Here is a 16848-nt window from a genome sequence, read left to right on the forward strand (position 1 = left end):
GAGACACACACAGTCTCTTATCACCTACCTTGTTTCTTCAGCATCTGATAGGCATCTTGGATTTTTATTGCGTTTGGTAGCCACACTGTCCAGCTATACAACATTTCTATCACCTTAGACTTCACCCGTTCGGAGGACCACAAGCCAAGGTACTACCGGGGGGGGGGGGGGGGGGGAAGAAGCAAAGCAAAAGAGGTCATCTTAGTCCTGGCCACCCACATTCCACTACCATCACAGTCCTGTTCATCATTCAGCTTAACCACAATTGCGCAGTTCAGTCAAGGAGTTATATTCTATTTATAATACCATCCGGGTTTCCAGGAATGGGGAAGCGGTGACGCCCCTCACCCAAAACAATGATATAATGGGTTTCTTTCAGCAAGCTGCATGTTCGGAAATGTTTCCACAAAGGCAGAGGACCACCAGAAAACAGCCTTCAGCACTTGACAGCACACCCAATATTGTTCCTGCAAAGCCTGTAGCTGAGCTGGTACGAGAATCAAAAGGGTTCAACTATACGGGCAGGTTGCATTCCCTAAAGAGCAGCAGCAAACTAAATGGAGCCACAACTGAGGAACATACATTGTTAGCAGAAAACTCAAGATTCATTATTGATCAAGAAAGCAGGTACCTTTGGTGATAAGACTTTAATTAAATCATTTAAAAATCGAAACTTTCCAACTTCATTCTGAAACCGTTTGCCACAATTGTTCATGCATGTATCCAACACCTGCAGGAAAAGATTAAGTTAAGGAGAGAGACTATAGGTAGATAATTTAATTTCCTTTCTTTCTCGTTGCATAGGATACCAGTGGTCATAGCAGTGAGGATACCAGGCAGGATCGTGGAGTGCTGCTTTTGCAGGACGTGGGAAGCAGGGAGACCACCAGCATCCATGATGACTACATCTGCAGCATCTTACAGACCACATTAAGGAGTTGGAGCTGGAGCTGGACGAACTCCAGGTCATTCAGGAGCCTGAGCGGTTGATTGACAGGCAAGACAGGGAGGTAATTACATCCAAGATGAAGGACACAGGTAAGTGGGTGAACGTCAAAAGGGAGAAAGGGGATCGGCAGCCAGTGCAGAGTATCCCTGTGGCCGTATCCTCAGTTACAGGTACACCACTTTGCATACAGTTGGGGCAAAATGACCTAGCAGAGGAAAGCCACACCAGTCAGGTCTCTGGCACTGAGTCCACCCCTGTGACTCAGAAGGGAAGGTGGGAGAGGTGGGGTATGCAGTAATAGCTGATTCAATAGTTGGGGAACAGACAGGGGGTTCTGTGGAGAAGAATGAGATTCCCAGATGGCACATTGCCTCCTGGGTGCCAGGATCAGGGACATCTCGGATCAAGTCAACGCCATTCTTAAGTGAGGTAAGCAGCCGAAGGTCATGGCCCACACTGGTGCTAATGACACGGTTAGGAAGGGTGACATGGTCCTGCAAAGCGAGTTCAGGGAGTTCGGTACTAAGTTAAAGGACAGGCCCTCCAGGGCTGTGATCTCAGGATTGCCACCCATGCTAGATGCTAGTGAGGCCAGAAATAGGAAAATGGAACAGCTTAACATGTGGCTAAGGAGATGGTGCAGAGGGAGGGTTCAGTGTTTTGGATAATTGAACTCTCTTCTGGGGAAGTTGGGAATGGTAGAGACTGGAGAGGATTAATATCCTTGGCAGAAAGTTTGCTACAGCTGCACGGTGGGGGGGGGGGGGGGGGGGGATTAAACTAGAATTGCAGGGAGAGGGAACCAAAGTGCCAGAGCAGATAGTGGAGTGGTTGTGGGGAAAGATATTGTTAGGCGGATGAACACTATCTCACTTTTTAAATATATGTTATTTCTCTTTTTGCACAATTTTTAATCTATTCAATATACATATACTGTAATTGATTTACCTATGTATTATTATTGTTTTCTTCTATATTATGTATGCATTGAACTGCTGCTGCTAAGTTAACAAATTTCCTGACACATGCCGGCGATAATAAACCTGATTCTGATTCAGGGCAGGGATCAGCAGGTGGAATTATGACACTGGAGCCATTAGTGAGACTTGGTTACAGGAGGAGCAGGACTGGCAGCTCAATGGTTCAGCGTACCGTTGTTTTTGGAGGTGATTCAGCAGCATGGGTTAAAGGGGAAGGAAAAATATCACGGCCGTGCTCAGACAGGAAAGACTGCAGAGGCTATATGTGTGGACCTGAGGAACAAGAAAGGGCTGACCACATTAATGGGCTTATATTATAGACAATCCGATACCCAATGGGATTTAGAGGAACAAATTTGTAGGGAGATCGCAGACTATTGCAAGAAACACAAGGTTATGATGGTGAGTGATTTTAACTTTCCACATATTCACTGGGACTCCCATACTGTAAAAGAGCTAGATAGGATACAGTTTGTCAAATATTTTCAGGAAAGTTTCCTTAATCAACACAGAGTTCCCAATTAGAGAAAGTGTGATACTATTAGGAAATGAGACAGAGCAGGTCCAGGGGAACGCTTTGCATCTCGTCATTATAATGCCATTACAGAAGGATCTGGTAAGTGTGGATGGGACAGGCTGTTTTCTGGCAAATGTGTACTTAGTAAGTGAAAAGTGAAATTTTGAGAGTAGGGTTTGTATGTTCCTGTCAGAATAAAATGCAAGGATAACAAGTTTAGGGAACTTTGGTTTTCGAACGATATTGAGGTCTTGGTTATGAAGGAGGTGCACAGTAGGTATAGGCAGGAAGGAACAAATGAGATTCTTAAGTAGTACAAGAAATGCAAGGGAGCATAAAATTGATCCCCTGGAAGATCAGAGTAGTTATCTATGCATTGTACCAAAAACAATGGAGATCCCAAATGGATTTTTGCATCTATATTTACTCAGGAGATGGACAAAGAATCTATAGAACTGAGACAAAGCAGTGGTGAGGTCATGGACTCTACACAGATTACAGAGGGGGAGATGTCTGCTGTATTGAGAAAAATTAGAGTGGATAAATTCCCAGGCCTGACAAGATGTTCCCTTGGACCCTGTGGTAGACAAGTGCAGACACTGCAGGGGCCCAGCAGAGATATTTAAATATCCTTAGCAATGGGTGTGGTGTTGGGAATAAGCCAGGAAATTATAGGCCGGTGAGTCTGACATCAGCAGTGGTTAAGTTATTGGAAATTATTCTAAGGGGCCAGATATGTAAGTATTCGGATAGACGCAGACCTATTAGGGGCAGTCAGCATGGCTTTGTATGTGGAAGGTCATGTCTAACCAACCTTATACACTTTTTCAAGGACGTTACCAGGAAAGTTGATAAAGGCAAGGCAGTGGATGTTGCTTACATGGAATTAGCAAGGTCTTTGACAAGGTTCCACATGGTAGGTTGGTTAAGAAGGATCAGCTGCTTGGTTTTGAAGATGAGGTAGTAAATTGGATTAGAAATTGGCTTCGCAGAAGAAGCCAAGGAGCAGCAGCAAATGGCTGCCTCTCTGACTGGAAGCCTGTGGTGCTGCAGAGATCAATGCCTCTCATTCCATTGTTGCTTGTCAGCTGTATCAACAATCTGGATGATAACGTAGCGAACTAGATCAGCAGATTTGCAAATGACACCAAGACTGGGGGCGTAGCAGACACTGCGAAAGGATATCAAAGCTTGCAGCATGATTTGCACCAGCTGGAGAAGTAGGTTTAAAAAATCAAAGATGGAATTTAATGCAGATAAGAGTGGGCACTTTGGGAGAACAAACCAGGACAGGACTTGTACAGTGAATGGTAGGGCACTGAGGAGTTCAGTACAACACAGGGATCTGGAGGGATACAGATCCATAATTCCTTGAAAGTGGTATTATGAGTAGATAGGGTTGTAAAGGGAACTTTTGGCACATTGGCCTTCATAAATCAAATTACTGAAGACAAGAGCTGGGATAGTATGTTGTACAAGATGTTGATGAGGCCTAATTTGGAGTTTTGTGTGCAGTTCTGGTCATCTACCTACAGAAAAGATATCAATGAGATTTAAAGAGTGCAGAGAAAATTTACAAGAATGTTGCCAGGACTTGAAGATCTAAATTATAGGGAAAGGTTGAATCAGTTAGATCTTTATTCCATAGAGTGTAGGGGAATGAGGGGAAATTTGATAGAGGTATACAAAATGAGGGGCATATATAGGGTAAATGCAAGCAGGTTTTTTTTTCCCACTGAGGTTGGGCAAGACTGAAACCCAAGGTCATGGGCTAAGGGTGAAAGGTGAAATATTTAAGTGGGACATGAAGTGGGAACTTCTTCACACAGAGGGTGGTGGGAGTGTGGACTGAGCTGCCAGCAGAAGTGGTGGATGTGGGTTTGATTTCAACATTTAAGAGAAATTTGGATAGGTATGTGGATGGGAGGACTGTGGAGGTTTATGGTCCAGCTGCAGGTTGATGGCACTATGCAGAATAATAACTTAGCACTTACTAGATTGGCCAAAGGGCCTGTTTCTATGCTGTAGTACTCTACGACTATCACATAACTAAACGTAGAACCAATGGCAGCCAGCTAAAGTCAAAGTCGCATCCATGCAAGGACATTAAAGGTTGAACAATGGTAGCAGACAGTGTTGATTCATTCAGACAATCTGGAGTTTTTGGGATGATTTGGGATTCATACTGTAAGTAAAATGAACTATGAAGAGTGGTGAGTGCAGGAGGCAAATTCAAATCTATGGTTCCCTAAAGAGGTCTCTCTCCCTTATGTCTGCACCTATTGTATATTGCTGATAATAGCCAACAACTCCATTACCACTTTATAATGCAACTACCAGGATGCAGAAGATGAAGGAGATCCAAGTTGGTCTTTTCTCCTCTCATAAGGAAGTCAACATTTATATAAAGCAATTTTACTCTGTAACAAATTTAAACTGCAGTTGCCTTGGGAGTAATTGGTGTGATATTGGAAAACAGCTTCATCCACATCCAACTTCTGCTGTAGCTGCCCTTGGATCATTGCAGGGGTTAGTGTAGCGACACTTCCTGTACAATCAGTGATGTACTACCCTGGTGGAGTTTATATTAACTTTGTCCTGCTGCTCATTCCATATAAAATTTATACAAATAATCAACAGAAAACCTCACCGTGAGCGCATATAGAGCCTCCTTTTCTTGTGGCGACCGTATTTTGTGACCCAGGAGACGAGTTGCAAACTGTGGACTTAAGAGAGGAATTTACATTTTACTGGATGCATTTCCCCACTCTTCAATTAACACCTTTCTCTTAAAGAGTTTTTTTTAATTTTAAAAAGAGCAAGGCCAACCTTCAGGGCCTCAAATTGCCATTTTGTTACTTCTGCTATGATGTTAATATTGTAGAAAGACTCAAGGTGAAGAGAGGCCATTCAGCCAATTGTAACAATGGTGACTCTTTGACAAAAACAATTCAACCAGTCCCATTTCACTGTTCTTTACTCAATGCACTGTATAATTTTCAGGGACTCAGAGGTGAATTGGTGAAAGCAGAGAAGCCTGCAATGTAGTTATGGTATTTATGAGGCCCGTCTAGTTGATCCAAACTGCAAACCAGCACAAACGTACAATCTTAGAGAAATACAGCATGGAAACAGGACCTCAGCTCAACTCATCCATGCCAAAGTATCAATCCAAGCGAGACCCACTTGCCCATGTTTGACCCAAATCCCTCTAAACCAGGGGTTCCCCACCTGAGGTCTACACACCCCTCAGTTAATGGTAAGGCTCCATTGCATAAAAAAAGGTTAGGAACCCCTACTCTAAGCCTTTCCTATCCAATCTTTTAAAAATTATTTATCTGCCTTAACCACCTTCTCTGACAACTTGTTCCCTATCTTCCAAGAGGACTACAACCTTGTTGTGATTTGGAGTCCTGTGTATCTCAATGATCCGGAGAGCTAAGTTGGCTGGAGTCGGGGCTTTATGCTTTGGCTTTTTGTAGGGTCACCCATGCCAAACAGGTCAAAGGGTAGAGGCCAGATTAAGAGTGGTCCACCAGTCCTCCAGGTTCAGTGTTAATAACCCTGACTCGTAAAACAAAATTGTTACAGAAACAGCAACAAAGAATTCTTCTGCATCTGAGTGTGATGGTATTCCTGAGCCTCCACCCAGGACTCGCATGACTGAGAGTAGTGAAAACCAAACTACTGACACAATGAAGAGAACCCTAAACACTGCCAAAAGATGGAGGACCTTTATTTCTGCCCTAAATGCCAACAGCGTAACGGGCAGTAGGTTGCTCCATGTACAGACATGAAGTTGCCCCACAGATCCCTTTAAAACTTTTCAATATCCGATCACCCTATCTATATCCCTCATTTACAGCCTTTAATACAACATGGAACATTTAATGCACCTCTAAAAGGTCACCCCTCGGTCTCCAATATTCAAAGGAATAAAGTCCTCCCTATCCCTTATGCCCTTGAATCTTGGCAACATCCATGTAAATCTTCTTTACATTCTCTCCGGTTTAATTACATCCTTCCTATAACATGGAGACCAAAACCATACACAGTACTCCAAGTGTGGCCTTATCAACATCTTGCACAAATGCAAAACTATGTCCTAATTCTTACACTCATTGCCCTGACTGTTAGAAGAACTCAGCAGGTCAGGGAGCATCCGTGAGAAAAGAGTAGCCAACATTTCGGGCCGAGACCCTTCATCAGGAAAGACCTTCATCAGGTCTCGGCCCGAAACGTTGGCTACTCTTTTCTCACGGATGCTCCCTGACCTGCTGAGTTCTTCCAGCTTTGTGTATGTATTCTTTGATCCACAGCATCTGCAGTTGTATTTTTGTGTTTTGCCCTGACTGTTGAAGGCCAACATGCCAAATGTCTTCTTCACTAGCCTATCTGTCTTCAATGCCACTTTCAGTGAACTACGTGTGTAAACTCCTAGAACCCTGCATTCCACAATACTCCCCAAGGCCTTACCATTCACTGAAAAAGTCTTACCCTGGTTCATCTGATGGCAATATTGATGTTGCTGAAATCAAAACAAGGTGTTTTCACGACAGGATTATTAAACAAAATTTGGCACCAATAAAGCAGATGACAACGTGGTCTATTTTAAGGGAGTTTGAGAATTTTAGAGAGAGTGGTTCAAAGGTTAGCAGTGTAGTAACCAAAGCTTTTGCCTCCTATTGGTGCAGTTTGGAGGGTGAAGAGGCCAGAACTAACGGCACACAGAGATCACGGGGAAAGTAACAGACACGGGGTACTGAAATTCTTTTTAGATACTTGTTACTTTAGTAACTCATCCCTTTCTTACCCCTCCATCTCTAGATTGACCTGATCGCAGAATCCCTTGATGTATTCCCATTTCTCTTCAGTATTTAGAGGGTTGGTAGCTTTATCTTTAAAAGAAAAACATACAACACAATTAGAAGAAACTGTGTGTTGACAAAACTCCACGTTACCTGGTCTCCTCCATGGCAGATACTGACTGACCTACCAAGTCTTTCTGCTGTACTGCTTTTGTTTCAGACCAGCAACACCTGAAGAGTGTTGGCCTTTGTGTTATAGATGAAGTATTGAAGTTAAGTTTGCTAAATTATGAAATTAGATAAATTTATAAAATTATAGGAGGTACAGACAGATTAAATAGCGGGCATCTTTTTCCCCAGGGTAGAAATGTTTATTACGAGAGGGAATGCACTTAAGGTATGAGGGAGAAATGTTTTTTTTAAAAAGACTGGTGGATACCGGGAATACACTGCCAGGGGTGGTGGTGAAGGAAGATAAGATCGAGGCTCTTGGTTAGGGATATGAACATGCAGAGGGCAGGGGGATATGGATCACGAGCAGGCAGAAGGGGTTAGTTTAATTAGTTGACATTAGCTTTATCAGTCTGAGATAGCATAGTCCAAAGGGCCTGTTCATGTGCTGCGTGTTCTCTATATATTCTAACCTTCCACCAACAACAGCAACAACATCGTGTGCATATTTTATCACCTACCTACAGGGAAGATCCAAATAAGACTGAAAGAGTACAGAGAAGATTTACAAGGATATTGCCACATCTACAGGGCCTGAGTTATAAGGAAAGATTGGATAGGGCTTTATTCCTTGGAATGTAGAAGATCACGAGGAGATCTGATGGAGGTATACAAAATTAAGAAGGGTATAGATAGGGTAACTGCAATCAGGCTTTCTCCACTGAGGTTGGGTGGGACTACAACTAGGGGTCATGGGTTAAGGGTGAAAGGTGAAAAGTTTAGAGGGAACTTAAACTTCACTCAAGGGCCATGAGTGTGTGTACAGTGAGCTGTCAGCACAAGTGGTGCATGTGAGCTCAATTTCAATGTTTAGAGAAGTTTGGACAGGTACGTGGATGGTAGGGGTATGGAGCGCTCTGCTCACAATGTAGGCCAGTGGGAGTAGGCAATTTAAATGGCTTGGCATGGACTAGATGGGCTGAAGGGCCTATTTCTATGCTATACTTTTCTATGACTAACACGGAACAGTACAGCACAGTATGGGCCCTTCAGCCCAGGATGTTCTACTGACCGATTATCTCCCCTAAACTTTTCTCCAATCACCTTAAATGAATGTCCTCTGGTAATGACCACTGGTGCCCTGGATAAAAGGTGCTGGCTCTCCATTCCATCAATGCCTCTCAATCTTATACACCTCTATCAAGTTGCCTCTCACCCTTCATCATGTTGAAGGGAAAAACCCAAACCTACTCAACCTTTCCTCAGGTAACGTCCTCTCATTCAGGCCGCATCCTGGTGAACCATCTCTAAAGCTTCCACAATTTTCCTGTAATAAGGCAACCAGAATGGAAAACAATACTCCATATGTGGTCTAACTCAAGTTTTATAGAGCTGCTACATTACCTCGCATCTCTGAAACTCAATCCCCCAACTAATGAAGGCTAACACATTATATGCCTTCTTAACCACCCTAACAACTTGTTTGGCAACTTTATTCCTCTAGACTGCTAATAATCCTGCCATTAAGCTTTAGCTCCACTTTCAACTTCAATCTTCTGAAGTATATCACTTCACACTTTTCCAGATTGAATCCATCAGCCACTACTCCACACAGCTCTGCATCCTGTCAACATCGCATTTCTCCCACAGCAGCCTTCCATTCTTCCCACACCTCCAACCTTCATGTCATCTGCAAATACACTAATCCATCCCTCCACCTACTCATCTAACTCATTTATAACCCAAACACTATTGTGAGAAACCAAGGAAAGAAGCAACAAGTAACCCATCCCTTTCTTAGTCCAGATTGACCAAATAGCAGCATCCCCTGATGTAGTCCATTTCTCTTCAGGTTCATATAGTATACTGGATCCTGATAGTAAAATAATCTAATTAGACACACACAAAAAAAGCTGCTGGTGGAATTCAGCACCTGCAGAGGGAAATGTTTACTAAACCTAGATGAAGGGTCTCAACCCAAAACATTAGCTGTTGATTTCCCTCCATAGATGCTCCTTGACCCACTGCATTCCTCAATCTGTTTGACTTCTTGCTCTAGGTTCCACCATTTGCAGCCTGGTGTTCCTAGGCATCACAGATGTTGCACGCTAGACCATAAGGCCATTCAGCCCATCAAGTCTGCCCTGCCATTTCATCAATGCTGATTTAATTATTCCCTCGCATCCCATTCGCCTGCTTTTTCCCCATACCCTTTGACATTATTACTAATCAAGAACGTATCAGCCTCCACTTTAAATATATCAAATACCTTGGCCTCCACAGCTGTCTGTGGCAATGAATTCCACACATTCACCATCCTCTAGCTAAAGAAATTCCTCCTCACCCCTGTTCTAAATGGACATCCTCCTATTCCGAGGCTGTGCCCTCTGGTCCTACACTCTCACACTATTGAAAACATCCTCTCCACATCCACTCTAGTCTCAAGGTTTGAGAGGTTTCAACAAGATCCCTCATCATCCTTCTAGACTCCAGCGAGTACAGGCCCAGAGCCATTAAATGCACCTTATACATTAATCCTTTCATTCCCAGAAACATTACTGTAAACCTCCTCTGAACCCTCTCCAACACTAGCACAACCTTCTTTAGATACAGGGCCCAAAACTGCTCACAATACTCTGAATGGATCTTACCAATGCCTTATAAAACCTCACCGTTATATTCTTACTTTTATATTCTAGTCCTTCAAAATGAATGCTAACACTGCATTCGGCTTCCTTACCTACAAGTTAACCTTCAGGGAATCCTGTACTACAACTCCCAAGTCTCTTTGCACCTCTGAATTCTCTCCCCATTCAGAAAATAGCTTTCACCTTTATTCCTTCTATCAAGGTGCATGAACATACACTTCCCTATGCTGTATTCCATTTACCACTTATTTCTCCCAAACTGTCCAAGTTCTGCAGACACCCTCCTTCCTCAGCACTACCTACCCCTCCATATATTTTTGTATCATCCACAAGCCATCCAGATCACTTGAGAAGTAGCAGACCTAACAGGAATCCCCGAGGAGCACGAGGCACTGTCAGCCAACCCCCTTTATTCCCACTCTTTGCCTTCTGCCAGTCAGCCAATCTTCCATCCATGCTAGTACCTTTCCAAAAATAACACGGGCTCCTATATTGTTCAGCACCTTGTCAAAGGCCTTCTGAAAACAATATCCACTTACTCTTCTTTGTTGCTTCCTCAAAGGACTGTCAGGTAAGATTAAGGAAACCACTTTGGCTTTGAGCTATTTATCATGCGCTCTGTAGTCTGAAACCTCATCCTTTATAGACAATAGGTGCAGGAGAAGGCCCTTCAGCCCTTCGAGCCAGCACCGCCGTTCAATGTGATCATGGCTGATCATCCACAATCAGTACCCTGTTCCTGCCTTCTCCCAATATCCTTTGACTCCGCTATCCTTAAGAGCATGATAATGGATGAATATTTTAATGACTAATAATCCTTATTAATCTTACCAACCACTCGTCAGGCTAACCACCCTATAGTCTTGTCTCCCTCCCTTATTAAAGTGTAGAGTGACATCTGTGGTTTTCCAGTCCTCTGCAACCATTCCTGACTCTGATGATTCTTGAAAGATCACTACTAATGCCTCCACATGTTGTGGGTCATGTGGGGTGGAGGAAGGCAATTATCCTCCTGTAAGGCAGTGTCACGCCAGCAAAGAAATGAAGTACATGAGCTGCCAAAGGCCAGCAGCAAATACTCCTGGTGCCAGGTTCCCTTTGTCTTTTGAAGCTTATTGTCACCAATTCTGCTCGATGCCACCCCCGCGCTCCCCCCAGTGATTATTTAGAGTTGGATCCTTAACACTTGATTTATATACTTGGATAGAGTGTGATCCTGACATCTTAAAAAGATTGTGTCACTGCTGTTAAACTCCACCAGTATCTCATGATTGGTTGGATATGTGGGAATTAAAAGCAGTAAGTGTTGGGTACATGTAAAAGGTCTGGCACCATTGGTGGAAAGAGAAACAGAGTATGGAGTGAAACCTTAACTCTGCTACTCTTTCCACAGCTACTGGCTGACATGCTGTTTTCAGCAATTTCTGCTTTTAATCACTCCAACTACTGTGTAATGTTTATTTTCTTGAATGCAGATAACTAAAACTGTATAGCCACTGCCACACTCACAGTTACTCAGCGAGCATTAGGGCCAAACAAAATCATTACATGAGAGTCTTTTTTTTAAAAAAAATCTGCCCACTTCTGCACAGTCAATTTCCCCAGAACCAACCATGCTGCTGAAGTGTGGGAGGGGTTATGTCGCAAGTCATTTTGTCTGTCTTGTGACTTCCCCATGACTTACTGAAAGGCTAACTTCGGCTATAGCTGTTCTCAGTTCAATTTCCACAGTGAAACATTTTACAACCCTGAACAGTCACAACTTCAAATTAAGCATATCAAGCCTGCAAATCTACTTCCTCTTCATGTCACACAATCAATAACCCACTCAATTAGCACAGCAGATTAAAACAGGCCTCATGAACCAAAAAGCACCATCTAGTTAAGGCACAAGGCCAAGTTGAATGAACTGATCCATTAATCAGATGTTGTATGTTGCAATATAATTTACTATTAGCACTAATTCAGTGCATGAACATACGGAGACCCTGTTTTGGTACTTTGTGAAAATCAAAAAGAACTAGATTGTAAATTCTGAAGCTATGATAATTTTTAAATATCTATAGGAAGTGGAGATTTTGAACTCCATTGCTAGATTAACACCCTGTACACATCACGGTGTTCCTCACTATCCTTGTGTTTTGGTGTCAGTCGTGGTTCAGTGAAACCCACCTCTCCCAAACCACCAGCATATGAAAATAATCTATCACCCAACAGAAAAAAGGTGGAAATACTCAGCAGGCCAGGAAGCGGCGTTGGAAAGATCCATAGCATTCATTTGTGATCTTCTGAACTGGATTTGAAGAATTCAGTACTAGCATTTCAAGAAGAGCACTGAGTTTTTCCCCCCTAGTGAATACTTATTCTTCAACCAACATCTGGTCATGTATCTCAGGAGCCTGCCATGGTTTAAACCCCCCTCCCCTGCATAAGTGAGGAAACCTTAAAAAGTAAGCAAACCCCTCCGGACAATATGGGGTAGAGAGATCGCCATCAACCGTAGAGGAGATATGTTAGGCACAACAGATAGATTATAGCAAACAGGCTGATGCAGAAAGGTAGTCAGAAGCGGGCCAAGGACACCAGGTAGGTCCAGTTGGGAATGCATAGGCACTGGTAGCTTGGGCAGATTTATACTGTACGAATCAAATTGTGTTATTGAAACTTAAAAGAGGAGGCTCTTGAATCGGAGATGGGAAGGCTAGTGGGAGGACAGCAAGTGGCTCCAAGAATGGGAGACGGTGACAACAACGGGGAACTCTAATAGGGAAGGGTGGGGTAGGGATCAGCTCCCACGGGGAGTGGAATGGCAAGAGATTTGCGGGCCACTCAGAAGTCGATCACTTTCTGACCGGGTAGGGGGTTGGTGGCTAGCGTGTACCAGGAGACGCGGCCGCCCGCTTCCCTTGTAGGCGGTTACAAACTACCGAACAGCAACCACGGTAGGTCCGGGTTCTCAGACAGGGGCTGCGGCTCGCCGCCTTTTCCCCGGCCCCGCACTTACTCAGCCATGACTCCAGCGTCTGTCCTTCCTCGTCCGCCGCCATCTCTCAGACCCGCAGTTCAGCTCCTCCCCAAAGCACTCGCACCGCCCCCTTTATAAAACATAACAGCGGGGCCTGAAGACCCCACCCCGAGGACCTCGGCTCGAGGTTTGGCTCCGTCCCCAAGGTCTGACCCACCCTCTTGCTGGCCCTGCCCTCCCATCCCTGATCGATCCGAACTTTTCTTAAACGTTGACATCGAGCTCACGTGTACCCGCTTTGCGCTGGCAGCCCGTTCCACACTCTCACGACCCTCTGAGTGAAGAAGTTCCGCCTCATGTTCCCCTTAAATATTTACCTTTTATTCGTAACCCATAACCCTCTAGTTGCAGTCCCACCCGACTTCTGTGGTAAACGCCCGCTTGCATTTCACCCTATCTGTACCCCTCATAATTCTGTACACTTCTGTCGAATCTGCCCGCAGTCTCCTCCGTTCTAGGAGCTTAGCACGTTTTCTCATCGATGTATTTATCCAAACTTTATTAAATGTTGCAATTAAACCTACACTCACCAGTTCTTTTGGCAACTCGCACCACCCTCTGAGTGAAGAAGTCCCCCGAGGTTCCCCTTAAATATTTCACCTTCAATTCTACTTTCACCCAACTTCAGTGGAGAAAGCCTGCTGGCATTTACCTTATCTATACCCTCAATACTGTATAACGATCATCAAATTTACCCTCATTCTCATAAGTTCCAGGGAATAAAGTCCGAACCTGTTCAACCTTTCCCCATAACTCAGGTCAACTCCTGGCAATATCCAGGATTTGTATATCTGTGAACTGGTAATGCGTCTGTGACATCGTAATTTTCCTTGGGACCAATAAAATATCTATCCTTGTTAATCTTCTCTATACTCATTAAGTCTTATTGATATCTTTCCTGAAGGTAGGTTACCAAACCTCCAAATTTAGCCTCACCTATGTATCATACAACTTCAACATAATATTCCATCTAATGTATTCAATACTGATTCATGAACGCCAATATATCAATATATCCTGGTGGGTCCTACTGAAATGCAACACCTTGCATTAAATTATTGTATTAAATTCCATCCGCCATTTTCTCAGCTGCTCCCGGTTCCACTGCAAGCTCTGATAGTCTTCTTCACTGTCCACTACCCCTTTAATCTTGGTGTTATCCATACATTTGCTAATCCAGTTAACCACATTATCATCCAGATCATTAATATAGATGACAAACAACAATGGACCCAGCACCGATCCCTGTGGCACTCCACTAGTCACAGGCCTTCAGTCGGAGAGGCTACCATCTACTACTACTCAGGCTTCTCCCTCAAAGCCAATGTCTAAACTAATTTACTACTTCATCTTGAATGCCAAATGACTAAACCTTTCTGACCAACCTCCCATGCAAGACCTTATCAAATGACTTGCTAAAGTCCATGTAGACTTTATTTATCAACTTTCCTGGTAGCTTCCTTGAAAATCTCTATATTGTTTAGAAACGACCTACTGCAATACCTACAATATTCCAGAGGACCAAATTTGTGCCCTGTATTCCTTTTGCTCTTAACATACTTGTAGAATCCCTAGGATTCTCCTTCACCTAGTCTGCTGGGGCAACTTCATGTCTTCTATTAGGCATCCTGATTTATTTTTTTCTGAACTGTTCTCTTGCATTTCTCATACTCTGTAAATACCCCATATGTTCCTACCTGCCTAGACCTATGTGCCTCCTTTTTTTTCTTAACCAGGGCCTTACTAAGGGAACTTTCCTGAACACATCTGACAAACTCTATCCCATCTAGTCCTTTTACAGCATTAAAGTGGTCATACCTTTCTTGTTCCTCAGTTCCACCCACTAGACAAGTTCTTTAGTCTGTCCTGAGACCTGTTGTGACATTTTCCCTGACTAGTAATGCCACCCCTCCTCTTTCAATCCCTCCCGCTCTGTCACATCTAAAACGGAACCTCAGGATATTGATCTGCCAGTACTGCTCCTCCCACAACCAAGTCTCACTAAAGATTTGACCTATTCCTGGGGATTCCACTCCAAGGATTTGACCTCTCTCTGGTTTGACTTCTATCCCTGGGATTCCAACACATATCAGATTCAATTTCTGGGAGTTTCCTCTCAGGTTGTCCCCTATTCTCAGGCATCCTACCACTGGGGTCTCATCATGAACCATGACTCCCAATGCAGGGCAGTATCTTAAGAATCTGATTCTACTCCAGTGTGTGGCGTGGGTCTCTACCCAGCCCTTTCAGACTCTTGCTTTATGCCAGTTCTGGGTGGAAGATACCAGTGTCCATAAGCCTTTTAACAAGGAGTGGTCCACATGGACATGACAAAGTGAGGCCAGATTCAGTTACAAGGAAGCCCAAAGTGAATTGAGTCTAATCCTTTCTGCACAGACATGGCATCTGTATGTGGGATACATGAATGCCTGTTTACCCCAAGCAAACATCTAATCTCACACGCACACAAATATCTTTCACTCCCCACCTTATTCCTCTCATTATAATTCACTTTCCTTTGCCCTCTCCCTTTTTTCCTTCATACACTCCTAAGCACCCTGTAGTTCACACATCATCTTAGTTTCGTCTTCATTAACTGCTCTCAGCTTGATATTTTTATTTATCCCATCCTTCAGTTTTTTTTCACTTCAAATTCCCTCTGTCTCGTTATACATCACTTCCTACCCAATCTTCAGCTCCATTTTCATTAACTCCTGTCAGCACCCTCCCCTTCTTCCAGTCCTCTCTCATTTCCTTCCCATTTCACTCATCTCCTCTGTTTCAGTCGCACTCCACTCCAGGATCTGCCTCAACTTCAGCTCCCAGCACACCTTACTCCTAATTCCACAGTCCTGGATATCTGTAAGTCATTGATACATGCTAAAGAGGCTACCTATAAAACTTACTCCAGTTTCATTCATTCCAATGTTTATGTTTGGAAGGATGTAACTATCAGCTATCTGATTAACCTGAGGCTCTTTTCCTTATGGAAGGAAAGCTGCAGACTGGCCTTCTTCAAGTTCTTGAAATTACAAGGGCTCCCCGGGTTGCAAATAACCACACTTACAAAGACCCAGGACTGCCTGTGTAAATCGAGTGTACTGGCCAGCTGGGTCAGGAATTGCAGGACATTTGACTGCAAGACCCTATAAAGGATTATGAGGAGTGCTGAGAAGATCATCGGGGTCTCTCTTCCACCCACCAGAGATACTTAACAGGAGCACTTCTTATGCAAGGCCCTTAGCATTCTCAATGATCCATCCAACCATCTCTTTGACCCCCTTCCATCAGGCAGGAGGTATGAGCATTAGACAAAAACTGTTAGGTTGGGAAACAGCTTCTTCCCCCAGGCTGTAACACTACTGAACTCCCTGTACACCCCCCCCCAGGCTGTAACACTACTGAACTCCCTGTACACCCCCCCCCAGGCTGTAACACTACTGAACCTCCCTGTACACCCCCCCCAGGCTGTAACACTACTGAACTCCCTGTACACCCCCCCCAGGCTGTAACACTACTGAACTCCCTGTACACCCCCCCCAGGCTGTAACACTACTGAACTCCCTGTACACCCCCCCCCCCAGGCTGTAACACTACTGAACTCCCTGTACACCCCCCCCAGGCTGTAACACTACTGAACTCCCTGTACACCCCCCCCCCAGGCTGTAACACTACTGAACTCCCTGTACACCCCCCCAGGCTGTAACACTACTGAACTCCCTGTACACCCCCCCCCAGGCTGTAACACTA

The 16848-nt window shown here is 44.1% G+C and overlaps 1 protein-coding gene across 5 annotated transcripts in view; it reads right to left on the reverse strand.

Annotated features, from left to right (window-relative positions):
* Nucleotides 1-13206, reverse strand: part of LOC140735632 (ADP-ribosylation factor-binding protein GGA1-like) — a 33300-nt gene extending 20094 nt beyond the window's left edge. For 2 of the 5 annotated variants that reach the window (XM_073060908.1, XM_073060904.1), the window contains exons 1-5: nt 13078-13206; nt 7260-7344; nt 5097-5172; nt 632-730; nt 29-152 (exon numbers count right to left, since the gene is read on the reverse strand). In XM_073060908.1, the coding sequence (XP_072917009.1) occupies nt 29-152; nt 632-730; nt 5097-5172; nt 7260-7344; nt 13078-13120 (427 nt within the window). In that variant the 5' untranslated portion in view covers nt 13121-13206. The remainder of the gene's footprint in view (nt 1-28; nt 153-631; nt 731-5096; nt 5173-7259; nt 7345-13077) is intronic. The other 3 variants (XM_073060905.1, XM_073060906.1, XM_073060907.1) reach the window with 3 other exon arrangements.
* Between the last annotated feature and the right edge of the window lie 3642 nt (nt 13207-16848).

The sequence above is a fragment of the Hemitrygon akajei genome, chromosome 11 (genome assembly GCF_048418815.1).
Source record: "Hemitrygon akajei chromosome 11, sHemAka1.3, whole genome shotgun sequence".
In the NCBI taxonomy this organism is placed as follows: domain Eukaryota; kingdom Metazoa; phylum Chordata; class Chondrichthyes; order Myliobatiformes; family Dasyatidae; genus Hemitrygon; species Hemitrygon akajei.